The 27,830-nt window shown below is 45.1% G+C and overlaps 1 protein-coding gene across 1 annotated transcript in view; it reads right to left on the bottom strand.

Annotated features, from left to right (window-relative positions):
• Positions 1-2,121: 2,121 nt before the first annotated feature.
• LIPG (lipase G, endothelial type) overlaps positions 2,122-27,830 on the bottom strand; it is a 53,681-nt gene continuing 27,972 nt past the window's right edge. The window contains exons 5-10 of the mRNA XM_081942553.1: positions 24,195-24,419; positions 13,133-13,375; positions 11,975-12,095; positions 10,320-10,538; positions 7,099-7,203; positions 2,122-5,567 (exon numbers count right to left, since the gene is read on the bottom strand). Of these exons, the coding sequence (XP_081798679.1) occupies positions 5,558-5,567; positions 7,099-7,203; positions 10,320-10,538; positions 11,975-12,095; positions 13,133-13,375; positions 24,195-24,419 (923 nt within the window). The 3' untranslated portion in view covers positions 2,122-5,557. The remainder of the gene's footprint in view (positions 5,568-7,098; positions 7,204-10,319; positions 10,539-11,974; positions 12,096-13,132; positions 13,376-24,194; positions 24,420-27,830) is intronic.

Here is a 27,830-nt window from a genome sequence, read left to right as displayed (position 1 = left end):
ATCCACCAAATGAACATGCGCAGCAAGCGCACAGCGCGCATCTGTGTCTTTACCTCCTGCAACTCCTCCACGACATTCCAGCTGCTCGGTGGAGCATCGCACAGGCACCGTATGCTCCATGCGCAGAAGCACCGAAGAGCTCAAATACAGGTAAGGAGGGTGGGAGGGCGGGTGGGAGGGAGGGCACCATTCCGGAATGGTACCCGGTGCTCTGGGCAGGCACCAGTACACCGGTACCAGGGCGTACCGCCTGCAACCCACCACTGACCGGCAGCCTTCAGAGCTGGAAGCAGAGCCAGATAATGAGGAGGTTGGGGAGAAACATGGACCAGTTCTGGAGTCTGGGGAAGGCTCGGACGAGGGTTCTGCATCAGAGGCAGAGCGGGGGCCAGGGCCATCTGGTAGTTATGTGCTGCCTTTGGGGCCTCCGGAGTCTGACATCAGTGAGAGAGGAACAGGGGGAGCCTGTTCACAGTGCGCGCATGCGCAGAGCTGCCAGAAGGCAAAAACAGTTCAGACAAAAGGGGCAACTCAGGAGTAAGGCTTGGAGATGTTTGGCCCCTCCCATAAGACATAAAAGAGGAGCAAATGGATGTGAACCTTGGCAGGAAGCAATTTGGCTCATTCTGGTCTGTTTAAACTCTGAAGCTCCATTTGACTCTGTGCTCCGTTTGGCCTTGCAAAATTAATTGGCAGTTAGGTCTCTGGCAGCATTTCAAGGGAGATAAAGGTGGGTGCTTATCAGCCTTATCCTGAAAGACTTTGGCAGACTTCTGTCGGACTCTTCACAAACTATTTGTGACTCATTATGGGCTGTGAATGAACACAATTCACAGCCGTTTAAATAAAAGAGGGTTTTCGGGACTAAGCATGTGATTTGTACTGTCTCAGGAAGCTTTGGTCATCACAGCTATCTACTTGCAAATGCATGCTTTCAAACCGTTAGGTTGGCAGGAGCTGCAGCGAATGAAGGGAACTCACCCTGTCACACAGTAGCACAGAGAATGGGACAACTTGCCATGGGACAATTTAACAATTCTATTTAATTATTTACAATAAATAAAAATTATTTTAGTTTTTGCTATTCGCATTTCATTCTGTCCCTCCTTTTGCATCCTTTCTTTAATGATTGCATTTCACCATTCCTTTGATATTAGTGTAGCTCTTTTCCCACAGTGAGTTGTCCTGCAGCAAGGTGGCCGTGGCAAGTTGGCTGTGGTGAGTTGGCCATGGCAAATTGTCATAGACCCACAGCACATTGGTCTCAAATGCGGGCTTGCTGCTTGTCAACCTAGCATCCTAACCACGGGAGCCGCTGTTCACCTATCTGGCTGCTAAGGTGCGAAATCAGATTGTTGTGGCCTGTCGGCTCCTCCAGCAGCCGAATTAGAGGCCAGGAGGAAGTGTGGGAGTCAGGGCCTGCATCAAGGCAACCTGAGAGCTCCAAGGGGGAAGAGGGAACAGAGCTGGCAGAGAGAGGGAGGGAGGGAGGGAGGGAGGGAGGGAGGGAGAGCACATAGGCCATCCGTCAGTCGTCATATGGCGTCAACAGCCCCCAGGTCTGAAGGTGGCTGATGAGAAAGAGGAGGAACAGCTGGGTCTAGTGCCCGACGCACGGATACTCAGAAAGCAGAGGAGAGGAGAGCAGTGGAAATCCGTGGGCCGATCCTTAGGAAGGACCACTGCTTACAACCCCCTCCCCCAAAGCTCTGGGGATAAAAGGGGGCGAAGAGATGTGGCAAACAACTATTCATCTTCCTGCCAGACAGACTTGTTAGCCTGCCGGGGCTGCTGGAGCTCCTAAAGGAATCATTGCTCCAACTACTGAGGGCTTGTCGTGTTCGGGGAGCTGGGTCAGAACACAGATTTGCACTTCTCAGAATAACGAAGTGGAAGAATTATTCTTTGGATTTGCACTCTTGTCCAAATTTACAAACTAGGCTAGAAGGATTTGGAGGGGACCAACCGACTGTGATTTTATGGGGGAATTCCAACTGTACACATCAGTTTAGCTGAACAGGTTTACCGAGTTCCTCCAGGATGGATTTCTCTCTACAAACACTCCATGTTGGGATTTTTTTTTAAACGAAAGAATTAAAATGTCCGCATCTGATTTTAAAGAAGTCACCGAGTTTATTTTTCTGCTCCTGGCTTGTAAAAAAAACACATTTGATTTTTTTTTAAAGAGCCTCTTTATATAAATATACAAATGCACATTTCTGGGGGGAAAAATAAATAGAGAAGGAGCATTTATTACAAAAAAACCCATTATATACACATTTAACTTCACAGACAGAGCTTCAGGACCACGTCATAAGTTGGCACAGGTCACAGTTAAATTACCCCAAATTCTGTTCCTAAAGAACAAAGACAAAATGTCATCTAGATGGGGGTGGGGGGAACCCCAAAGACTTTGGCTGAGATCGGCTAACCCACACGTAAAAAATTAGCAGTAGAAAAATGCCTAGAGAAATCTGGTTTAAAAGCAGGCATCCTGCCTTCTGAGGGAGCTGACATTCTCCTCAGATCATTTTAATTGGCTCAATGCGACACTTTAAACTCTCCAGGGTTTTCTGTGGGAATTTTGCAAACTTTGAAGAGTCGAAATTTACTCATTAATTACAAGCGGAGACAGACCTCGTTTTTGACATATCAAGAACTCTTAAACGTTCCCACTACAGGTAGTCCTTGACTTATGACCACAATTGAGCTCAGAGTTTCCATTGCTAAAGAAGACAGTTGTTAAATGTGTTTTGGCCATTTTACGACTTTGTTTGCCACAGTGGCTAAGTGTATCACTGCAGATGTTGAGCTAGTTGCTAAGTAAATCTGGCCTCCCCGTTGACTTTACTTGTCAGAGGGTGGCAAAAATGATCCCATGGCCCCGGAACACTGCAACGGTCGTAAATATGAGTCAGTTGGTTTTTGAATTCTGATTGCGTGACCATGGGGATGCTTCAATGGTAATGTGAAAAGCGGTCATAAGTCACTTTTTTCAGTACCATTGGGACTTTGTACGGTCACTAAATGAACTGTTGTAAACTGTGGACTACCTGTACAGTGAAGTGTTTTTCATTTTATCCCTGCAGCTGTTTGTTTGCAAAAAAAGCCAACCTACAGTCGCTCCTTCTTCAAAAAATGTAAGAGACTTCAAAAATGGCAGACAATTCAATTACTTCTTATCCATGTCTTGCGTCCACCTGATCTGCATGCACAATTACATCTAAATAATGCAGAGAATTAAGACACCCGTAGCTCAGTGCAGATGCTGGAACAATAAATCACACAGAGATGCACTAGACACCGTGGGCTCAATACTCAACTTAATATAGACTGATTTCTCACAGCTAATAATCAAGGCCTATCATTTCATCAAACACAATCCTCTATCCTAAGAGGAAATTGTTCTCCCTAAAAAAAAAAAAGAGGATGTTTCAACACGAGAAAACTCAAGGACAGTCCAAAGGAAAATATTTATGTTTTTCTCTTGGGGGAAATGCAAAAGAAAAATATGAACTGGTTTTAGAGTAAGAAGAAGAAGATTGAACCTGTCCAAGGACAATGGATGTTCCCTGACTAGGGGTCAGGATGAGTGGGAGACTACAACTAATATATCTTAAAAGAAGTTACGGATCCTTGAATAGAAGAAATCTAAATAAATAAAAATTTCTTCCGACTTCTATTCATCTCTTATTAAACCAGTCTTCATTTCACTCAAAAGTATGCTTTGCTATAGTTTTTTCAAAAGATTTGCTAAGGAGGCAGATGACATTTTCCTGCAGAGTTATTCCTTCCTTGACAATAGAGTGATTCTCCTTCTAACGTTTTAGAACCAGAAAGAAGGGAGGTATTGGCCTGATAAACAACAGATAATTTTGAGCACAATGTCAGGTGAGTGGCAAAACAAAGAACTGCAGTGTTGAAGGAGAAAAATACCACCAATTCTTCCCTCCCCTATTATGTGAAGAGGCCAGGGTTGTGCCTGCTTAGAAAGTTATTTGGAAGTGTTTCCAATTTCACACAGATGAAACACCTCTGCTGCTCAGGAAAGCAGCCCAATTTTCTCCTGGTTACCATTGGGTGGTGGGGGATTGCATCCTGCTTTGAAAGTTGCATTGACTTTAACAAGCAGATTTCTTAAAACATTAGCTTTTCAATCAAGGAACTACCAATGCAGACAAGCAAGCTAACAGTAAACAATAGCCTAATCAAGGAACCACCGCAAACATCCCACCAACACTGACAAGGCAAGCCATTGATATATAAAAATAAGAGCAAACCCCGTTCCCTTCTAGCACTGCTGATGTTACCTAGCTGGGTAATGAAATGTCTGCAAGAAAATCACCAAGCTCAAATTGTTTAAATGATAAGTAGGGGAATATACTTCTTTTTTTTTGAAATACTTCATTTCTCATCCTAAGCAACATTAAGATGGGGAATTCTGGGAGTTGGTCCACACATTTTAACCTTGCTAAAATTGAGAAACAGTGCTCTCTATCAATACCGTATTTCCCCGAAAATAAGACAGGGTCTTATTTTCTTTTGACCCCCAAAATAAGCACTTGGCCTTATTTTCAGGGAGGTCTTATTATTTTTGAGGTGCAGAAGGCAGCAAGCATGGTCACCTCATGGCTGCTGCTGTGTTGCAATATTTTCAGGGAGGGCTTATTTTAGCACATGCACCAAAAACCCCGATTGGGCTTATTATCCGGGGAGGTCTTATTTTTAGGGAAACAGGGTAGAAGAGAGTATTTGTAGCTCAGGATTGAACTGTGATTTGCTCTGTCACTGTTGGGAGACCACAACACTTCCTCACCAACAATCCACATCCAGATTACTAGAGATTAACACAAAGGTTAATTCCTAGACCATGAATCAGCAAGCAAACAAGATCCCAATCCAGGAACAAGCTAAAGTAAACAGCTTAGTCAAGGAGCCACCAAGAACATTGCCACCAACATTGAAAGAGCAAGCTATTATTACATAAACAGAAGGGAAACCCTTCTAGTACTGATGATGTTATCAAGTTGGGTAGTGAAATGTCTGCAAAAAAAAAAAAAACCACCAAGGTCAGAGAGAACCAAGGACCCTATAATGCTCTATATCCTATGATTGGCTCTGTCTGCGTTCACATTAATCATGATGTTGCAATAATGTGCAATCTGTTTTGACTGGGCCTGTGAAAGAGGCATAGGCCCCAAACATTGACCAAGGCAAGTTGGCAAAGGCACAACCAGAAAGGCTCTCCGAAAAGAGGCCAGTTTTGTAACAGGTGGGTTTATTCCCTCGCAATAAATTATTCTTTTTTTTAAAAAAAGTAGAAGCCATAAATATAGAAAGTTCTCTGAATTATCATTCACGCTGAGATAGTTCTTAGCAACCCCACAGAACCATCTTTAAACTACAAGCTCTTGCAAGTCCTGACAAGTGAGGAAGCCAGAGGAAAAAGTCTGCAGAAACAAGTTTTGGTCTTTCGTCGCACCAAATGCTTTTTCCAGCTGGGTTGGTCCCTGATGGATCTGAGAGGCTTCGGGAGGAGGGCATTTCAATGCCGATTTTATCCTGGTCTAAGAAAGGAAGAGAAAAAACAAAGAGCATGATTGTAGAGGCTCAAATTACAGCTTTGATGCGCTTTGACAATCACTGAAGATGAACTGGCCTCAAAGAGAAATAAGACAGGGGGAGGAAAAAATATACTTCCTCTAAAGATTTGCGGGAGGAGGCCAAGTTCCTGTCTCAGGCAATTTGTGGGATGTTTCAGATTTGACTAATGGCCACTGAACCACAAATGGTCTTGTCATGCTTGAGGAGAACCACTGATGGAGACTTCCAGGTATCATAAAGTTAAATTTACTTTGTAGTGGGAAATGCTGAGTAAAACGCCCGATTTACCTAGGGATGGGCAAGAATTCTCTTAGAGCAGGGTTTCGACCAATCTTGGCAACTTTAAGACAGGTGGACTCATGTGAACAAAACCTTATTCTTTTATTTTTATATACAAGGTATCCCCCGTGTTGACTTTTTGACCACCTTTATACAATGGTGGGATTCAGCCAGTTCGCACCTATTCGGGAGAACCGGTTGTTAACTTTCTAAGCAGTTCGGAGAACTGGGATTTGGAAGAAATCTCCTTTTGTTTTTTTCCCAGGGCTAATCCTGTAAGGAAGGCAGGAAGGAAACATTTTGGCGTTGTTTCTAGCTTTATCTTTATTGCCCTGCTTACAGAAACTGCCTCTCCGGTTAACCCTTATTACATTGGAACAGCTAAGGCGAAGCGCCCATCAACATGAGTGACGTTGAGTTGGCCACACCCACTCAATCACATGACCACTGAGCCACACCCACCCATCTGGTCATTAGGGCAGAGAACTGGTTGTTAGATTATTTGAATCCCACCACTGTCTTTACAGATGTCCTTACTCCCAGTTTGCAATTTGTAGTCTTCAGATGCTCACATAATGCCCCAGAATTGTCATCAGTAACATCTTTGGACTTGAGATTTGATTTTATTCCCTCCTCCTCTTCCTCCTCCTCCACCACCACCATCTCTTCGTCTTCTCTATCACCAATACCAATTTCTTCTTCTCCTCCTTTTCTTTCTCCACCATCTGTATCTCTCCTTCTTGGGTTTTGGGTTTTCAATTTCAGTTGAATATTGGCTTTTCAGTTTCAATTATGTAGCATTTGCAGGATGTGTGTTTTGTGTTTTTATTTTTATAGTTATAATGTACACTGAAGATGGCATGTAATTTCATTGTATGATGTGCAATGACAATAAAGTAAACTTGTCCTCCTCCACCACTATTTCTCCTTCTCCTCATGTGCCATCATCACTTCTTTTCTTTCTTCTTCCTTTGTTCTTTGCCTTTTTGAGGTGTTAGGGAGCTTAAAGGGCACACTGTTAGTCTAAGTTTTTAGATGTCCATTGCATCTTCCCAAACCTTCCCAAATCAGGTAGCTTCCTATTTTTATAGTTTTAAGGGATAACCCTGCCCAATAGATTTGAGGAACAAATTACTTCTCTGCAGCACACTTAGGTAACTCCTCGTGCTAATTCTATTGCAAGCCATTAAATTCTAAACTGGCACCAGGACTTACCTTGTTCTGTTCCATTTTTGCCATCCTTCTCGGCATTTTACAAACCAGAGTTCTTGGCCAGGAGATATGTCGGTCTTCCCAGGGTCTTCTGCGCAAAACACAAGCCTGGAAAAAAACCAAACCAAAGGTATTTTAAGTCACAACACAAGGACCTTTAAATGGAAAGTGAGACTAAGCTATCTGTTCAAATTGTGTAACTTTTCTTTGACAAAGCTTTTAATTCCCAAATTGTTGGGTTTTTTTTCACCCTTGGCAAATTATGTCATGTGGACTTCATCTCCCAGAATTCTCCAGCTAGCATACTAGCTGAGGAACTCTGGAGTTGGTTCACATATTTTGAAATTGCTAAGATTGAGAAACATTATGCTAGAGCAGCGGGGGGGAAACCTTTCTGGGAATTGAAGTCCACAAGTCATAAAAGCAGCGGTGGGCTGCTACAGGTTCGCCCAGGTTCGGGAGAAGCTAACGTAATGGCCGATTCAGAGAACCTCCAAATCCCAACCCTGGCTAAGCAACGGAAATGATCCTAAGCCGGTGTAACTGTCGTAAATACATGGCAGTTGCCAAACAACTGAATTTTGATCACATGACCATGGGAATGCTACAGTGGTTGTGAGTGTGAAAAACTATCACAAGTCAGTTTTTCAGGGCTGTTGTAACTTCAGATGGTCACTAAGTGAATGATGATGGCGAACCTATGGCACGTATGCCACAGGTGGCACACAGAGCCATATTTGCTGGCATGCCAGCTGTCAGCTCTAGCATGCATGCGTGTGCCGGCCAGCTGATTTTTGGCCTTCCAGAGGGCTAGGGGAAGCCATTTTCGCCCTCCTCGGGCTTCAGGAAAGTCTCCAGAGGCTGGGGAAGGCGAAAAACAGCCCCAACGGGCCAACTGGAAATTCAGAAATGATCAGTTTCCGGCTTCTGGAGGGCCTTTGGGAGTCTGGAGAGGCCATTTTCGCCTTTCCGAGGCTTCAGGAAAGTCTCTGGAGCCCGGGCAAAGGTTGCGCACCCATGCGCAAGTGTATGGGGAGGATTGAATTGGTGTGGGCAACGCGTGACACACGATTGCACACACACAGACAATTTTGGCATGCCATAAGAAAAAGGTTTACCATCACTGATGTTAGATACCAGAAACGTTGGTAATGGTTTACACCAAGGTCCTCTCTTCCGGCGGGAACAGATATTCAATCTGATTGGTCGAAGGGTCTGCCAGCTCCCTATAAAAGGGCTGCTGTCAGACTGAACCTTCGCTGGATTGTACATAGTTGACTTGTGCTAATAAAGAGCTGTTTGTTACTCTGAAGCCTGAGTGTGCCTTCATTCACCCGATCTAACAACTGACCTATACATCACTCTGATTCTTGGGATTAGAGGAAGGCCCAAAGTCCCTCAGGAGCTTCCATGACTGAGGATGGAATGGATTTAGGTCTCCTCACTCTTTAGTCTCAGATGTACACCAACAGTCCATATTTCTTCTAGAACCCAGAGTGAGGGGCTGGCTTAAAGTCAAAGAACAGATCTAAGGTCTCCTTGTTCCTAACCCAACAGCTCAACTGCTACACCAGGGGTCGGCAACCTGCGGCTCTGGAGCCACATGTGGCTCTTTCATCCCTCTGCTGTAGCTCCCTCTTGCCGGTCGACACCACAATTTTGAGAGCAGCTTCGGGTTGTGGGAGGAAGTACGGCGCACAAGGAGACTTTATGGCAAGGGGCAGGTTTTCTGCTTGGCTCCACAATTGATAGGGCTTTTGGTTAGGACAGATAGAGGAAAAGAATGCCGCACTAGAAGGAGACTCTACGGTGGGGGAACTGGACTTCCGGTCAGCTCCAGAATTGAATGGGGGGCTTCTGGTTAGGATCTTTGTGGCTTTTTGAGTATTTAAGGCTGCCAACACCTATTGCTACACCATAATGGTTCTCTCTACAATTGCAACACAGAGTTGTGGCTCTTCTGAATGTCCAATTTTGCAAGCCGACCGGAGACGAACAGCCTCCTACCCTCCTACTACTGGGGCGGTCTTTGAGGAATGTCTCCCCCGAGATTGTGGGAGTTAAATTCTTGGATTTGCTCCAGATTAGTAAACTAACTAATGTAATGTAAGCCTGGATGAGGATCAGTTGACTATACATAGAAGAGATTGGCTAACAATAGGCTGAGCTCTTCTGATTTGTTGACCTTTGTGTGACTCTAGAAAGCATAGCTAAAAATACCGATAAAGGAGAATATCGGTAGCTCGGAGTTAAAATGAGGGGACCTTGCAGTGGTGGTTTCCGGATCCACATGGACGCGTGCATGCGTCTTAGCGCCTCCGCGAGCCTCCATGACGCTCCAGCTGCTCAGCGGAGCGTCACACAGGCGCTGTACGCACTATGCGCATACATGGAAGTGCTGAAGACTTAAAAGACTGGTAAGGAGCTCAGGTGGGTGGGTGGGCCCTCCAGAGCACCATACCAGAACAGTATCCGGTGCTCCGGGCATGCTCTAGTGCGCCTGTACCAGGGCGTACTTCCTGCAACCCACCACTGGGTCCTTGGTGCTCTCTGAGCTTGGTTGTTTTCTTGGAGACCTTTCATTACCTAAACTAGGTAACATGTTATTTGAATCCCATGGTCATTAAGCGAATCCAACTTCCCCCATTGACTTTGCTTGTCTGGGAACATGCACATTCAGGTAGTCCTCGACTTACGACTACAATTGAGCCCAAACTTTTTGTTGCCGAGCGAGGCATTTGTTAAGTGAGATTTGCCTCATTTTATGACCTTTCTTGCCACATTTGTTAAGTGAATCCCTCCAGTTGCTAAGTTAGTAACGCCGTTGTTAAGTGAATCTGGCTTCCCTATTGACTTTGCTTGTAAGAAAGTCGCAAAAGGTATTCACACGACCCCCCCCAAAAAAAAACACTACAACCGTCATAAATATGAGTCAGTTGCCAAGCATCTGAACTTTGATCACGTGACCACAGGGATACTGCAACAATCAGGTGTGAAATATGGTCATTTGCCCTTTTTTTGGGTGTCGTCGTAACTCTGAACGGTCACTCAATGAAATGTTGTAAGATGAGGACTACCTGTACACAAACACACATGCCCGTGGGAATTGTTTAGTTCAAACCGAGCATCCCTTGCCTCCCAGCCAGCCTGACCAATAGAAAAAGACTATGGGATGTTACATCCCCACTTGATCCCTACTGGGGATCCTTCAGCAAAATCCTTACTTCTTCTGAGTTTCCCCCGACTTCACTCGGATGCATCTGATCTGCAGTTCTTTGGATGAGGGCTCAGAGTTGGACCAGTAATTTTTCATTTGGCTCCAAAAGTTGTACCAGGACTTCTTGGTGATTTCCCAGGTGAGTTTGATCCTTAGAATATCACCCACATCTTCTCCTGTGTAGACTAGGAAGGTGTTGGTATAGTTCAGGCCAATTTCATCAGATCTGAAAAAGGAAGCCACAGTTGAACAAATGGTCATTTCTCCACCTGCCCAGCCATGGTCCAGAGGGAAGACCTCAAGGCCCCACAGGGCTCATGACTCGAGCTGATGAATAGAATAAAATAACAGAGTTGGAAGGGATCTTGGAGGTCTTCTAGTCCAACCCCCTGCCTAGGCAGGAAACCCTACACCACTTCAGACAAATGGCTATCCAACATCTTCTTAAAGACTTCCAGTGTGGGGGCATTCACAACTTCTGGAGGCAAGTTGTTCCACTGATTAATTATTCTTACTGTCAGGAAATTTCTCCTCAGTTCTAGGTTGCTTCTCTCCTTGATTAGTTTCCACCCATTGCTTCTTGTTCTACCCTCAGGTGCTTTGGAGAATAGCTTGACTCCCTCTTCTTTGTGGCAACCCCTGAGACATTGGAACACTGCTGTCATGTCTCCCCTAGTCCTTCTTTTCATTAAACTAGACATACCCAGTTCCTGCAACCATTCTTCATATGTTTTAGCCCCCATTCCCCTAATCATCTTTGTTGCTCTTCTCTACACTCTTTCTCTAGATGAGTGCAGAGAGTGATGAGATGGATTAGACCAGGGGTGTCCAAACTTGGGAACTTTAAGACTTGTGGACTTCAACTCCCAGAATTCTGAGAGTTGAAGTCCACAAGTCTTAAAGTTCCCAAGTTTGGACACCCCTGGATTAGACCCTCAAGCTGGAAATTCCCAACCCTCATTTCAAATTATGGGGCCCTAAGACAGGGGGTGCAAGAACACAAAGACTGAGAACTTCTCTGAATATCAGAATAGAGCTGGAAGGGACCTTGGAGGTCTTCTAGTCTAGGCCCCCGCTCCAGCAGGAGATCCTATACCACCTCTCCAGTCTCTTCTTAAAACCCTCCAGTGATGAAGCACCCAAATTAAGGCGAGATGTTCCTCTGGTTAGTTGACCTCACTGTTAGGAAGTTTCTCCTTCATTCCAGGTTGCTTCTCTCCTTGCTTAGTTCCCATCCATTGTTTCTTGTTCTGCCTATATGTGCTTTGGTAAACAAGTTGACACCTCTCTCCTTTGTGGCAGCTTCTCAAATACTGAAATACTGCTATCATGTCCCCCCTAGTCCTTCCCTTCTCTAAACTAGACAAACCCAAGTCCTTCATATGTTTTAGTCTCCAGGCCTTTAATCCTCTTAGTTGCTCTTCTTTGCACTTCAAAGTCTCAACATCTTTTTTTTTTTTTGTAATGTGGTGACCAAAACCGGATGCATTATTCCAGGTGTGGTCTTACCAAGGCTCTGGACTGTTCCCCTCTTTAAAACAAGGGATCTACCAACTGTTCCTAGGGCAGAGCTGGGGAAACAAAGCATGGAGGGGGCCTTTTTAGAAAAAAAACAATAGCAACTGTAACGAGAATGGCTGATATTTGAAATTTTCCACTTACACTTCCAGAGGTAGAGGTTCAGAATCTCCACTGGTCCCATAGAAGGTCACAGAAAATGCTGGTTCGATGTTTCCCATATTTTTATAGCTGAAGACATGGATCTTCAGCTGATAGTGGAAAACTGAGGAAAGACAAGAGCCCAACATTAGAGTGGCAAATTTGGGGTAACATAAACCGACAGGTAGTGACAGATTTTATTTTCCTGGGCTCCAAGATCACTGCACATGGGGACTGCAGCCAAGAAATTAAAAGACGCTTGCTCCTGGGGAGGAAAGCTATGGCAAATCTAGACAGCATACTAAAGAGCAGAGACGTCACCCTGCCAACGAAAGTGCGTATAGTCAAGGCTATGGTTTTCCCAGTTGCAATGGATGGCTGTGAAGGTTGGACCATAAGAAAGGCTGAGCGCCAGAGAATGGAGGCCTTTGAACTATGGTGCTGGAGAAGACTCCTGCGAGTCCCTTGGACTGCAAGGCGATCCAACCGGTCCGTCCTAGAGGAGATCAACCCTGACTGCTCTTTAGAAGGCCAGATCCTGAAGAGGAAACTCAAAGACTTTGGCCACCTAATGAGAAGGAAGGACTCCCTGGAGAAGAGCCTCATGCTGGGAAAGATGGAGGGCAAAAGAAGAAGGGGACGACAGAGAAGGAGGTGGCTAGATGGAGTCACCAAAACAGTCGGTGTGAACTTAAATGGACTCCAGAGGATAGTAGAGGCCAGGAAGGCCTGGAGGAATGTTGTCCATGGGGTCATGATGCAACTTCGCAACTAACAACAACAACAACAAACAGACAGACATGGCTTGCAAGGGGAAGGCCAATGAGGATCTGAGTGCCATATGTATTCTTGGGACCCCAACTGGGAAGACTAGAGAGAACCAGAAAAGCAGAAGGGTGTGGATGATGGATTCCCTACTACACGGAGGAGAAAGAAGGCAGCTGTCTGTGGTCCACTGCAAAGCTCTTGCACACCAGTAAATTAATTGTAGGCAGTCCTTAAATTACGACCACAACTGCAGTGATTCACTTAACAACTGTGGCAAGAAAGGTCATAAAAATGGGGCAAAACTCACTCAGCCACTGTCTCGCTTAGGAACAGAAATGTTGGAGTGACTTGTGTTGGTAAGTCAAGGACTACCTGTAGTAGGATCCACCTTACCTTTGAATGGCATGCCAGCCCTTGTCTTGAGGTACATCTTGCTGTTGCGTTTGTTGCGCGTCTTCTTGGTGTTGTAGCCGATGCTGTTGCAGCGATTCTTCCGACAGCTCAAGCAAATGCCCTTCTTGAAGCGCCCGGAATCCGTGCATTGGAAGGCGAAACTCTGCTTATCCTTGTTCACAAGAGAGTCCACAAAGAGGTGTACTGACCGCTCGTGTTCGCATATCACAAGGTCCCCAATCTCTAGAGGGGGGCAGATGGAGCACAGTCAATCATTAGCACCTTGGAGTTCTGGTGGTAAAGGTAAAAGTTCCCCTCGCATATATATGCTAGTCGTTCCTGACTCTAGGGCAGTGTTTCCCAACCTTGGCAACTTGAAGATGCATGGCTGGCTGGGGAATTCTGGGAGTTGAAGTCCAGACATCTTCAAGTTGCCAAGGTTGGGAAACACTGCTCTAGGGGGCGGTGCTCATCTCCGTTTCAAAGCCGAAGAGCCAGCGCTGTCCAAAGACGTCTCCGTGGTCATGTGGCCGGCATGACTAAACACCGAAGACGCACGGAACGCTGTTACCTTCCCAAAAAGGTGGTTCCTATTTTTCTACTTGCATTTTTTTTGGTAAAAAGTTTTTTTTATTTTTCCTTTCAAATTTATTCCTAGATATACATTCTTATAATTACTATTTAACATTTGTCAATTCATTTTTCCACCTGTATATTTACATGTTGATATTTTCTTCTTTTCTCTCCCCCTAATTTAATCATGTGTCGTCTGAGATACTTATTTCATGTTTTGTTCCTTTTTCTTTCTATTTATATCTTTTTTCAAGCCACTCATAAAATCGCCCCCATGTCCTGTAAATACACCAATTCCTCCTTGTCCTTTATTCTCAATGTCAACCTGTTCATTTCTGCACAGTCTAATATCTTCTTTATTTCCTCCCCTTCTGATGGGATTTTGTCTGCTTTCCAATTTTGTGCAAATACAATTCTAGCTGTTGTTATTGTTTGTACAATCAAATATGAATCTTCTTTACTATATTTCTCTGGTAGAATACCCATTAAAAATACTTCTGGCTTAAATTCTATGGGTTGATGTATCATTTTCTCTAACCATGTTTGTATTTTAACCCAATAGCTTTTTGCATCCCTGCACATCCACCACATCTTGAGGGTAGAACAAGAAGCAATGGGTGGAAACTAATCAAGGAAAGAAGCAACTTAGAACTGAGGAGAAATTTCCTGACAGTTAGAACAATTAATCAGTGGAACAGAAGTTGCCTCCAGAAGTTGTGAATGCCCCAACACTGGAAGTCTTTAAGAAGATGTTGGATAGCCATTTGCCTGAAACGGTATAGGGTTTCCTGCCTAGGCAGTGGGTTGGACTAGAAGGCCTCTAAGGTCCCTTCCAACTCTACTATTGTATTGTATTGTATTGTATATATGTTCCTGGCAATTGGTGACATTTCCAACATTTAGCTGATTTATCCTTAAACATTTTTGCTAATCTTTCAGGTGTCATGTGCCATCTATAAAACAATTATATAAATTATCTTTGTATGCTGTCGCCAATTGTCAATTTATAGTTCCTTTCCCATAGTCATTGCCATTTTTCTAGTTCTATTGTATATCCAAAGTTTTTGCCCATCTTATCATTGTTTCTTTAACCTCTTCTTCTTCTAAATTTATTCTAAGTAGGTAACTGTACAATTTTTTAATCATTTTTTTCATCCGCTCCCATGAGTATCCTAATTCTGAATTTTCGTTCTACTTGCATTTTTACATGCTTTCGAACTGCTAGGTTGGCAGAAGCTGGGAGAAATAACGGGAGCTCACTCAGTTACACAACGCAAGGGATTTGAACCGCCAAACTGTCGACCTTTCTGATCGACAAGCTCAGCGTCTTAGCCACTGAGCCACCATGTCCCTTTTGGAGTCCTAGTGGAAGATCACTTAAATATGAGCCATTTGTGTGCATCAGCAGCCAAGAAAGCTAATATCATCCTGGGTTGTATAAACAGAGCCATAGAATCAAACTTATGTGAAGTATTAGTCCTGCTTTATAAATCCCGAGTAAGACCACACCTGGAATACTGCATCCAGCTTTGGTTGCCACATTATAAAAAAGATGTTTGAGGCTTTGGAAAAAGTGCAAAGAAGAGCAACTGAGATGATCAAGGGCCTGGAGACTAAAACATAGGAAGACCGGTTGGATTTATCTAGTTTAATGAAATGAAGGACTAGGGATGACATGATAACAGTGTTTCAGTATTTGAGAAGCTGCCACAAAGAAGAGGAATAGCAACTTATATTCCAAAGCACCAGATGGCAGGACAAGAAACAATGGATGGAAATTAATCAAGGAGAGAAGCAAGCTGGAATTAAGGAGAAACTTCCTAACGGTGGGGACAATTAACCAGTGGAACAGATTACCTCCAGAAGTTGTGCTTGCTCCATCACTGGAGCTTTTTAAGAAGATTGGACAACCATTTTTCTGAAATTCTATAGGGCAGCGATGGTGAACCTTTTTTGGCTCGCGTGCCATAAGTGGGGGGAGCGCAGGGGGGTCGTGTGCAGGTGTACCGCACCCATAATGCATTGTGCGACCCCCCAGTGCGCATGTGCCCACCACAGGCGCAACCCCCCCCATTTTTGCATGCTTTTTTCGTCCCCCCCAGGCTTCAGAGGCTTTATAGGAGAATGGGGAGAGCGAAAACAGCCTCCCCTGACCCCCCCCCCCCCGGAAGCCCTCCGGAGGCTTCAGGGACCTTCAGGAGACTTCCCTGAAGCCTCCGAAGCAGTCAAAATGACCCTCCGAGCAAACCGGAAGTCCGTTCCAGGAACTTCCGGTTTGCCCGTATGGCCGTTTTTTTTGCACTCCGGAGGCTTCAGGGAAGCTCATGAAGCCTCCAGAGGGCCTCTGGGGGGTGGGGGAGGCTCTTTTTGCCCTCCCCAGGCTCCTATAAAGCCTCTGGCGCCTGGGGAGGGTGAAAAATGGCTTTAAAAAAGGGTGAACTCAGCTGATAGGGCAGCGCCTCACGTGCCCTGACAAATGGCTCTGCGTGCCACCTGTGGCGCGCGTGCTATAGGTTCGCCATCACTGCTATAGGGTTTCCTGCCTGAGCAGGGGGTTAGACTAGAAGACCTCCAAGTTCCCTTCCAAATCTGTTATTCTGTATTCTTGTGTAGGTACATATGGACCCATGGCAGCATGGACCCATGCAGCATATAGTTTTTATATTAATACAAAATACATTTTCACTGGAGGCTTTTAAGAAATACTGGACAGCCATTTGTCTGAAATGATATAGGGCAACACCCCACAAGCATTTGGGCACCAGGGTCCAGTTCTGGGGAGAAAGCTTCCTCCATTGACCAGAGGGGGGGGTGTGTGGTTTTGAGTCCTACCTCTATCCCGCAAATGGGCCTTCCCTTGTTTGCACAGCCCGGTTGCTGGCATGCCGCAGACTGGTGCCAGTTCACACACCAGGGGTGGGATTGAAAAATGTTAGCAATGGGATCCTCTGCCCAGTTGCTGGGTGGGCGTGGCCATGGTGGGCATGGCCTACTTGGCCTCCTGCACCACAGCGGGGAGGGCGTTTTTGCCATCCCCAGGCTCCGGAGGCTTTCCTTGAGCCTCCGAGAAGGGGGAAACAGTCTTCCCCTGGCTCCAGAGGCCCTCCAGAGGCCAGAAACAGGCCTGTTTTCAGACTTCCGGTACTTCCAGCAGGCCTGTTTTTTGCCCTCCCCAGGCTCCGGAGGCTTTCCTCAAGCCTCTGGGAGGGGGGGTAACGGCCTCCCCAGGGCACTGGAGGCCGGAAACAGGCCTGTTTCCGCGTGTCCGGGAAACCCGTTTTTCGCTCTCCCAGAGCCGCCATGTGGGTTACCTGGCATGATGAACGGGCCACATTGTGACTCCTGGGAGGGGAGGGGTGGGCGGGGCCAGCCAGTCCTTGTAGCTACCAGTTCAGTGAACCAGATGTAAAATTAACATCCGGTTCGTCTGAACTGGTGAGGACTGGCTGAATCCCACCCCAGGTTCACATACCGGGGGGGGGGGTCCCTGGTATGGGTTCTCCTGCTTATGTGGGGGGATCTCCTGATTATGTGGGGGGGCAGGGTCCCTTCCAGCTCTATTCTGATTTAAATTGCAATGCAAAAGCACCCATTTCGCATTCTCCCGCTCACCCCAAAGGGAGAAGCATTTCCCCATGTGCAGCAGCAAGATTTATGCTTGGTGATGGTTTTTGGCATGCAGCGCAAGCACGAGCTCAGCTTGGCCAAGAATCAAGACAGGCCACTAGCCAAGAATTTTGCAGTGGAACCCAAAGGGCACACATATCATTTAAATAATAAGGATAGCGCAGAACCAGCTGGAAACATTTCATAAACTAAAATGGCTTTGTGCTGTGTTTTAAATGGGAAGGCATGAGTTTTCCAAGCGACTGCCAATGATCACAAAGCCTCAGGTTCATTAGCCAAGAAGCCCCACGGGCATCCTTTTCCTTCCTATTGCCATGAGGGAGAGTCCCAATTAAGATGCCTGAAGTTTAAATGACGGCTTTGCATTTACAAAGTGTGTGTTGTAGTTTAAAGTCCTTTCCGAAGATGTTCTAACTGAAACCCTTAAACACAGCCCTTCCTAGGCTGGGCTGCTTCCAGAATTGTGGGGCTACCAAACCCATAATGCCTCCCAGGAACGGGGCTTTTGATATACTGCTCAGGGCTTATGGGAACCAAACTCAGCAGCAACAGCCACACGGGGAGGTCAAAATCAGTAAGATGGCATCTCCTTCCTGTCCTCCTCCTCCTCTATTTTGATGAAAAGAAGGTCTAGAGGTGACATGATACAAGTGTTCCAATATGGATGGGGTTGCCACAAAGAAGAAGGGGTCACCCACTTGAAGGCAGGACAAGAAGCAATGGGTGGAAACTAATCAAGGAGAAAACCAATCTAGAACTAAGGAGAAATTTCCTGACAGTGACAACAATCAATCAGTGGTTCGGCTTGCCTTCAGAAGTTGTGGTGTTCCATCACTGGAGATTTTAAAAAGAGATTAGACAGCCACTTGTCTGAAATAGTAGAGGGTCTCTTGCTTGAGCAGAGGGTTGGGCTAGAAGACCTCCAAGGTCCCTTCCAATTTTATTAACTTGTCTGCTTTTTGGCTCCCTGCTCACCATCAGACATCCACTGGTCGCAGGCCAAAATGTTTAGGATGCAGCTGCTTTAAAGCAACCTTTAGTCAGTTTTGGTACCTCCAATATTGAAGTTGGAGACCTAAAGCCATCGAGCATTTACACGTTAGAAGAAAAGATGCCAAGGTGATTTTATTAATATTTCACTGGGAATTATCCTGTTCTAATGCTTACAAGGATCCTGTATGGAAAGAAAGGCCAAAGATGTAGAAGCTGCATTGGATTTTGCCTCGGAGACTGTTTGAAATACTTTCTCAGTAGCTATGTTCACACAACATGTTTCATCAAATCAGGGGAAAAGACAGTAACAATGCAGGAAGTCCTTGACTTACAACCATTTTACAACCAGAGCTGAAGACGCTTCTTGGATGAGAAGCCAAACGTCTTCAAAAAAACCCCAGAAAGTCCAGTTGCTGCTTGAAAAAAAGCACCTTTGGGACAAGCAAATAGGATGTGAGCCAAGCCTTCTACCTCTGCTGCTCCACAAATCCAGAAACGTCCATTATAGGGTATGGAACGGAATCTTCCATATCTGACCATTGTGTCAACCTGTTCGAATCTCGCTCATGTAAATATCTCCCTAAGATGTTTTGGCAATTGTAACTTTAAATAGCTGCTTATTTGAAAAGTACATTTGTATTACTCAGCCATTTCAAGTTACCAGCCTTACTAAGCATAGCTACATCATTTTGCGCTTCTAATATCCTTGATTGGGCAGTTCATTTTTTTTAGCTTGTTCCCCTGTTACATAAGAGACAGGACTACTACACGGCTACTTACAAAAGTTATCAGTTTAGTGATCCAAGAGGTTGTGACTGTGATTTTATCTGCTCTAAAAAGCATAACTTACTAACTTACAAAAGAGCCGTGATGGCACAGTGGTTAGAGTGCAGTACTGCAGGCTACTTCTGCTTCTCTGCCGTCTGCCTATAGTTTGGCAGTTCGAATCTCACCAGGCTCAAGCTTGACTCAAACTTCCATCCTTCTGAGGTGGGTAAAATGAGGACCCAGATTGCTGGGGGCAATAGGCTGACTCTGTAAACAGCTTAGAGGGCTGCAAACCACTGTGAAGCAGTATATAAGTAATACAATACAATAGCAGAGTTGGAAGGGACCTTGGAGGTCTTCTAGTCCAACCCTCTGCCTAGGCAGGAAACCCTATACCATTTCAGACAAATGGCTATCCAACATCTTCTTAAAGACTTCCAGTGTTGGGGCCTACACAACTTCTGGAGGCAATTTCTGTTCCACTGATTAATTGTTCTAACTGTCAGGACGTTTCTCCTCAGTTCTAAGTTGCTTCTCTCCTTGATTAGTTTCCACCCATTGCTTCTTGTTCTACCCTCAGCTGCCTTGGAGAATAGTTTGACTCCCTCTTCTTTATGGCAGCCCCTGAGATATTGGAACACTGCTATCATGTCCCCCCTAAGTCTAAGTGCTATTGCTATTTGTTTAGTAACCAATCAAAGTGGCACTGAAAAAAGTGACTTTTTTTCATATTTACAAACATTGCAGCATCCCCATGGTCACATGATCAAAATTCGACCGCTTGACAAATGGCTCATATTAAGATGGTTGGAGTGTCCCGGGGTCATGGGGTCACCTTTTGGGACCTTCTGGCAAGCAAGGTCAATGGGGAAGCCAGATTCACTTAACAGCCATGTTACTAACTTAGCAACTGCAGTCACTTAATATCTGTGGCAAAGGGGTTGTAAAATTCGGCAAAACCCACCTAACAACTTGTCTCACTTAGCAATGGAAATTTGGCGCTTAATTGTGGTCATTGAGGTATGCCTGCAATGCATTTCCATCATATCCCAAGCTTATTTAAGGTGCATCCATCTGTCTTTTTGCATGTTATACAAATCTCAGCCAGTTTGATCAGTTTTTAACATATTGCCTCCTGGCAAGGAGTGGGGACTAAATTAGGCAGTTAAATACAACTGGCTGTAACAGAAATTCATCAAAATGAGAACTATGGAAGTGCCAAGTCATTGTTTGGAAATCTCCTAAATTCTAAACCCTAGAATTGTCACAACAATGGAGACAGGATTTTCAAATTTTGAGAAGCCACCCCATTTCGAATTGGGTGGACTTTTCTCATCGCAAATTCAAGAATCTGTTCTGAATAATACAATTTGACCAGTAGTTAAATTGAGAAGTGCCGTGGTTTGGGATTGGAAGAATGAAAGAGAGAAAAATCTTCCACATTAAAAAAAAAATATTCCCTTTGAGTTGGATGCCTTTTCTTGAAAATAAAAGGTTAGAAAATGTGGTCTTTCTTGCTATTCTTGGAGAACTGAAGACATTGGGAGAAATAACTTGACATCCCTCTGGAATGTGGATACTGAAAGTATAAGTGCTTAGACAACTTTTTGCCTTAACCTTTTCTCCATTTTTGCCTTTTTATTGTAATTATTTACTAATTTACTTGATTATTGACTAATCAAGGAGAGAACCAACCTAGAACTAAGGAGAAATTTACTACCAGAATGATTAATCACCCAGCTGGCTTTCATGGAACGACTTGCCTCCAGAGGTTGTGGGTGCTACATCACTGGAGCTTTTTAAGAAGAGACTGGACCGCCATTTGACTGAAATGGTACAAGGTGTCCTGCTTGAGCAGGGGGTTAGACTAGAAGACCTCCAAGGTCCCTTCCAACTCTGTTATACTGTTATCTTGTATAGGTACTGCCACACTTCATATGGCTACATGGCAGCATATAGTCTTTGCACTGATATAAAGTATATTTTATCAAACGAAACATTTATATAACTTTTAGTACTGCTCATATGGTACTAAAGCTTAGTATTTAAAAGACCTCAGCTGAAGCCTAAACTGAGTGGCACATTTTACAGGCAGTCCTCTAGTTACAATTGCTATTGACCCTCTCCCATTATGGTTGTAAATGACAGTCATGAAGCAGATCGGGCCCGATTTTTCAACCTTTTTGTAGTGGTCATTAAACGAGCCCTTTATTCAACCATGGGTTGGCTTTTTGCTCAAAACCGAAAATAAACCCTTGTTGTCAGCAAAACCAATGTCAATCAATGTCAATCAAAGTCAGGTGAATGCAGGCTGCTATTAAAGGTAAAGGTAAAGATTCCCCTCGCACATATGTGCTAGTCATTCCCGACTCTAGGGGGCGGTGCTCATCTCTGTCTCAAAGCTAAAGAGCCAGCACTGTCCGAAAACGTCTCCGTGGTCATGTGGCCAGCATCACTCAACGCCAAAGGCGCATGGAGTACTGTTACCTTCCCACCAAAGATGGTTCCTATTTTTCTACTTGCATTTTTACGTGCTTTTGAACTGCTAGGTTAGCAGAAACTGGGACAAGTAATGAGAGCTCACTCCATTACGCGATGCTAGGGATTTGAACCGCCAAACTGCCAACCTTTCTGATTGAGAAGCTTGGTGTCTTAGCCACTGAGCCACCATATCCCCCCAGGCCGCTGTTAAACAGGTATAAATAAGTGAGGGTGTCCATTATACTTTCAAATAATCACTAAGCAATCAGTTGTAAGTTGAGGATTAACTGTACTTAGAACTGGGTTAGCTTTGTACCCAAAGTATTAACTAACTAAACAAGTGTTGGTACATGTGAGAATTTGGGAAAATGTTCAACCACAATTATGCCTGTCAATTATGCCTGTCCTTTATAAAAGAAAGCCCTATAAGTGTTCCAATATCTGAGGGGCTGTCAAAGAGGGAGGGGGACAACCTATTTATCAAAGCCCCTGAAGGCCAGACAAGGAATAATGGTTGGAAACTGAACAAGGAGAGATTCAACCTGGAAATAAGGATAAATTTTCTGACAGTGAGAGCAATCAACCAATGGAACAGAAGTTGCCATTGGAAGTTGTGGGAGCTTCACCGCTGGAAGCTTTCAAGAAGAGACTGGGCTGCCATCTGTTAGAAATGGCATGGGACCTCCTGCTTGAGCAGGGGGTTGGACTAGATGACCTACAAGATCCCTTCCAACTCTGTTATTCTATTCTATTCTATGTGGGGTTTGTAATTAGATGTTTAAAGTCTTATACATTCCCTTGATAAGCTCACTTTTTCCTGCTCTGCCTAGGTAACCTTATTGTCGAGAAGCTCAATAGTATAATTCGGTTAAGAATCTAGGGTTAATGCCAATCCTGACATGCTCTGGCCTTTCCTTTCCAGTTTGCACAAGCACAGCGAGAACAGTGTGAGGTTTAGGCTTCGCTGTAAATCCATGCAACAATGGAATAACCCATTTCTCCTAAGCCAGACCAAATTACCTGTATTGTGTAAAACCTGAAAATGAGTTAAACCTCTTGTGCGAACACAGTCAATACGTATCTCTTCGCTGAGCTACCTCCTTGGATTGTTAGGAGGGTAAAATAGAAAATCCATCGTATAGCCTCCACTCTAAGCCAACTAGGGACAGGCAGATCATCAAATATTTATCCTGTAGATTGGACTCAAGCAGCTAAGTCTTCATAAGTCTTGGCTGAGACCATTTGTTGAATATTTCAAGGTAGTGTATGTATGTATGTATGTATGTATGTATATATATATATATATATATATATATATATATATATATATATATATATATATATATATATATATATATATATATATATATATATATATATATATATATATATATATATATATATATATATATATATATATATATATATATATATATATATATATATATATATATATATATATATATATATATATATATATATATATATATATATCCCATCTTTACTATTTTTAGAAACAATTCAAGCCAGTGAACATGTCCAATGCAAGGTACGGTATGTATGTATGTATGTATGTATGTATGTATGTATGTATGTAATTAGTTGGTTGGTTGGTTGGTTAGTTAGTTAGTTAGTTAGTTAGTTAGTTATATCCCATCTTTACTATTTTTAGAAATAATTCAAGCCAGTGAACATGTCCAATGCAAGATATGGCATGGTATGGTATGGTATGGTATGTATGTAATTAGTTGGTTGGTTAGTTAGTTAGTTAGTTAGTTATATCCCATCTTTACTCTTTTTAGAAATAATTCAAGGAGGTGAACATGTCCAATGCACCTTCCTCCCCCTATTTTCCCCATAACAGCAGCCCTGTGTGATGGGTGGGGCTGAGAGAGAGTGACTGGCCCAAACGTCACCCAGCTGGCTTTCATATCTAAGGTGAGACCAGAATTCACCATCTCTTGGCAATTGGCCTAAAGCGGGGGGTGTCAAATTTAAGGTCCAGGGGCCTTAAATTTGAAAACAGTGAAGGACCGACCCGCGGTGCCTCTGCCAGCAAAAATGGAGCTCCAGAGGGCCGCATGCTCCATTTTCGCTGGTAGAGGGTTGCAGGAGGTCCTCCCAGCCGAAAACAGTGCTCGGGAGCCCCTTTTCACTGGTAGAGCACTTGGGTTACCATGGGCACCCCCAATATGAGTGATGTCAAGATGGCCACGCCCACCTTAGCCACTCCCCCTGGGGTCAAACACAACCCTGATGCAGCCCTCAATGAAATTGAGTTTGACACCCCTAGGTGACCCTGGCCTAAAGTCACCCAGCTGGCTTTCATGACTAAGGTGGGACTTGAACTCACAGTCTTCGGTTTTCTAGCCGAATACCTTAACCACTAGACCAAAGTGGCCCTCCTGCCAGGGTATTCATTTGTACAAGGCATATTTTGCTAACACGCTTATTTGATATCAACTGTTACACTACCCTTCCTCAGAGGAATGCTGTCCATGTCTGAAGAAACTCCCCATTTCCCCTTGGAAATGAGTCCAGGGTGGCATTCCTGCCTCTGGCAAGCTCCTACTCTCTGAAGCAAGTTCATCTTATAGATCAAGCAGAGGAGTCAACTCACCTCCTAAAGCGAGCGTTCCCAAGATTTCAGTAAGGCCGCATCCTGGCTGGATGTCTCCTCCGTTGGGGTAAATGTCGATGTGACCCACAGGCATCTGGATCCCAATGCTGATGCCCAGCGTTTCTCTCGTGTACGTGTGCAAGACATCCACAAAATCAGCGTCGTCGGGAGAAAGACGTCTGCTTGGATCGGCTCCCTCGAACATCGGTCCAGCTGGATCCAAGCCTGGAATATCCAAGGCATGTGGTTAGCCCTTCGTCATAATTGGAGGTCATCGTTCTTCTAGAACAAGGGTGGAGAACGAGGGCCCCTTGATGACTTGTGGACTTCAACTCCCAGAATTTCCGAGCCAGTTGGCTCATGGCGGGCTCAGGAATTCTGGGAGTTGAAGTCCACAAGTCATCGAGGGGCCATCGTTCCCCATCTTTGTTCTAGAACCGGGATGGCAAACCTGTGGCACGCAGAGCCCTCTCTGCCACGCATATTCAGGGCATGTGGGTGATGCATGTGCATGCGTGGAGGGTCTGGGGTCACACGTGCATGTGCAGAGGGGTGGGGGTGCAGGCAGAAGCAGCAGAGAGGCCTACTAAGCCCAAAATGGGGCACGGGGTGGGGGGGTTGCCTGCACATCTGGGGTGGGTTCTGGCAAGCACTATTGCCGGTTTGCTCGTGTGCGTGCTTCACACACGTTCACAGTGCAATTAAAATTGTTCTACACATGCGCAGAACTGGCGCCAACGGCGCCAACTGGGGAACCAGTTCAGGGGCGTGGCGGGCCTGGGTCGCTGCCGCTTCAAGTGACCCAGGCTGCCAAACCGCTACCAGTTCGGCTCAACCTGTCCGAACCGGTAGGAATCCACCACTGGCGTGCGTGCGTGGGGGCTGGGGGGAGTATGAGGGGATCACGTGTACATGAGCAGGGGCATGGGGTATGGCGGGAGTGTCACATGCACGTTACATTATGGGATGGGGGGCGTGCGCTGTCACATGCGTACGCCTGCACTTTCAGCACGCAATGACAAAAGGGTTAGCCATTATCGTTCTAGAAGAACCTGATTTGTACCTTATCAGAGGAATGGTTAGTTTACACCAGCAGCAGGGGCAAACGTAATGCTATTTTGACCATTATGTTATGGTACATCTCATGCAGTAGTGGGTTTCAAATTTTTTTAGAACCTCTTCTGTAGGTGTGGCCTGCTTTGTGGGAGTGTCTTGCTGGCCGTGTGACCTGGTGGGAGTGGCTTGCCGGCCATGTGACTGGGTGGGAGCGGCTTGCCAGCCATGTGACTGGGTGGGCGTGGCCAACTTGTAAAATGTGGTGAAACTCACTTAACAATGCTCTTACTTAGCAACCAAAATGTTGGCTCAGAAACTCTGGCATTGGTGTTCAAACTTGACAGCTTTGAGACTTGTGGACTTCAACTCCCAGAATTCCTCCTCCAGTCATGTTGACTCAGGAACTCTGGCATTGAAGTGTGCAAGTCTTAAAGCTGTCAAGTTACTAGACCCTTGCACTCCTAACCCTTTAGAAAAAAAACCAAGGGGTGTTCAAACTTGACAGCTTTAAGACTTGTGGACTTCAACTCCCAGAATTCCTCCTCTCGCTCTTCATCTTGATGATGTGCAGAAGGGGCGGGGGGAGGCAGCTGGAACCAGTTCTAAACAGCACTGTAGATTTGTGGAACCTCTTCCATAGAAGAGGTTAGAACTGGCAGGAACCCACCCCTGATCTCATGATTAACTTCCAAATTTGGAGGTGGGTTGTTACGTACAATATGAAACTAGCTTTCTGGGGCTGAACAGAGCCCATGGCCCAAATACACTGATAAACTTAGTTTATCAAGAAAAAAGCTACATTTCTGGCACGTTCTGGTTTGCTATCTAATAGAACTTGCCGTGTCGTGCATTTCTGCCTCAAAAGAGCAGCATATTTTCCGCAATTTCGAGACTCACAAAAAGGCAGGGTTGGGGATCCCTCCTAGCCTTGGGGTGACAGGTTGTCTGGCTTGGAAGGAGAATTATAAAGTAGATCCTCCATGAGATGCAAAGTTTGGGGAAACTATTTTTGGCAAAATGAGGTTCTGGGTGTATGCACGCAGATAAAAGGCGTACATACTGAAACACACGTACACCCAGAGCTGGGAAGAAAAGTTTCACGGATGAGCCCTTCCCAAAAAAATGCTTTCTTTCACATGGCAATTAAGGTTAAGGGTGGATTGAGGAGTGCAAATCTGCCGCTAATGCCAATAAAAGATTTTTTTTTCCCTTAACTTTTCTCCCTGTGTAATGAAGGACTTGAGGGCCCTAGAAATCAAAAAGCTGATGACATGGCAGAAAACAAAAGAGAAGGCAGAGACCGAAATGAGATGCCCTCCTGCCTTCTGACTTTGGCCCCGTCCACCACTAACCACAACCCAGCCTTGACCAAAACACAGCTCTGCAATTACACCCAAGAGCGTGCATAGTAGGCAGCCTAGAGAGATTGGTTTACCCAAGGCTATTTTGAGTGGGATGGCTTTGATTAATTACTTACAATACAATACAATAGTAGAGTTGGAAAGGACCTTGGAGGTCTTCTAGTCCAACCCCCTGCCTAAGCAGGAAACCCTATACCGTTCCAGACAAATGGCTATCCAACATCTTCTTAAAGACTTCCAGTGTTGGGGCATTCACAACTTCTGGAGGCAACTTCTGTTCCACTGATTAATTGTTCTCACTGTCAGGAAGTTTCTCCTCTTGAGAAGGAGTACACACAACCTAGTCAGGGTCTTGAAGGAGTACACACAACCTAGTCAGGGTCGACAAAGTCAGGGGTCTCCAAATTTGGCAACTTTAAGCCTGGTGGACTTCAACTCCCAGAATTCCCCAGCCAGCGAGGCTGTGTGGGAGACAGGGGTGGGACTCAGACAGTTCGGACCGGTTCAGGCAAATCGGATGCTAATTTTACATCAGGTTCATCGAACCATTAGTTGCAAAGACTGGCTGGCCACACCCACCCTGCCCCTCGCCTCCCAGGAGTCTCCACGCGGCCCATTTTGGATGTCAGTTAAGTGCAATGGCTGGGTGGAGGCTCATGGCGGGTGAAAAACAGGCTTTCCAGAATTTCCCGAAAGTCCAGAAACGGACTCGTTTCCAGCCTCTGTAGGGTCTCTGGAGCCTGGTAGAAGCTGTTTTCGTCCTCCTGGAGGCTCAAAGAAAGTCTCTGGAGCCTGGGGAGGGCAACCCCCCACTGCCATGGTGCAGGAGGTAGAGTAGACCACACCCACCATGGCCACACCCACCCAGCAACAGGGCAGAGATCCGGTTGCTAAATTTTTTGAATCCAACCCCTGGTTGGAGACCCCTGTTCTAGTCTAAGGCCCAGTTCAAACAGGTGACGCTATACCAGGCAACTTTAAGACTTTTAGAGGAGGAGCAGACACAACTTAGTCAGGGTCGACAAAGTCAGGGGTCTCCAAATTTGGCAACTTTAAGCCTGGTGGACTTCAACTCCCAGAATTCCTCACGTTGAGGTCCCCGAGTCTTAAAATTGCCAAATTTGGAGAGCCCTGGATTAATCCTCTAGGCTGGGGCTACAAAACCACTTCTTGCACTAAATGGGAACATCTGGCAGTTGCAGAAGCAGGAGACAAACCT

The sequence above is a fragment of the Natrix helvetica genome (genome assembly GCF_964273705.1).
Source record: "Natrix helvetica genome assembly, chromosome: 2".
NCBI lineage: Eukaryota > Metazoa > Chordata > Lepidosauria > Squamata > Natricidae > Natrix > Natrix helvetica.
Note: the sequence above shows the minus strand (reverse complement) of the source record. Positions and strands in the feature narration are given on the sequence as shown.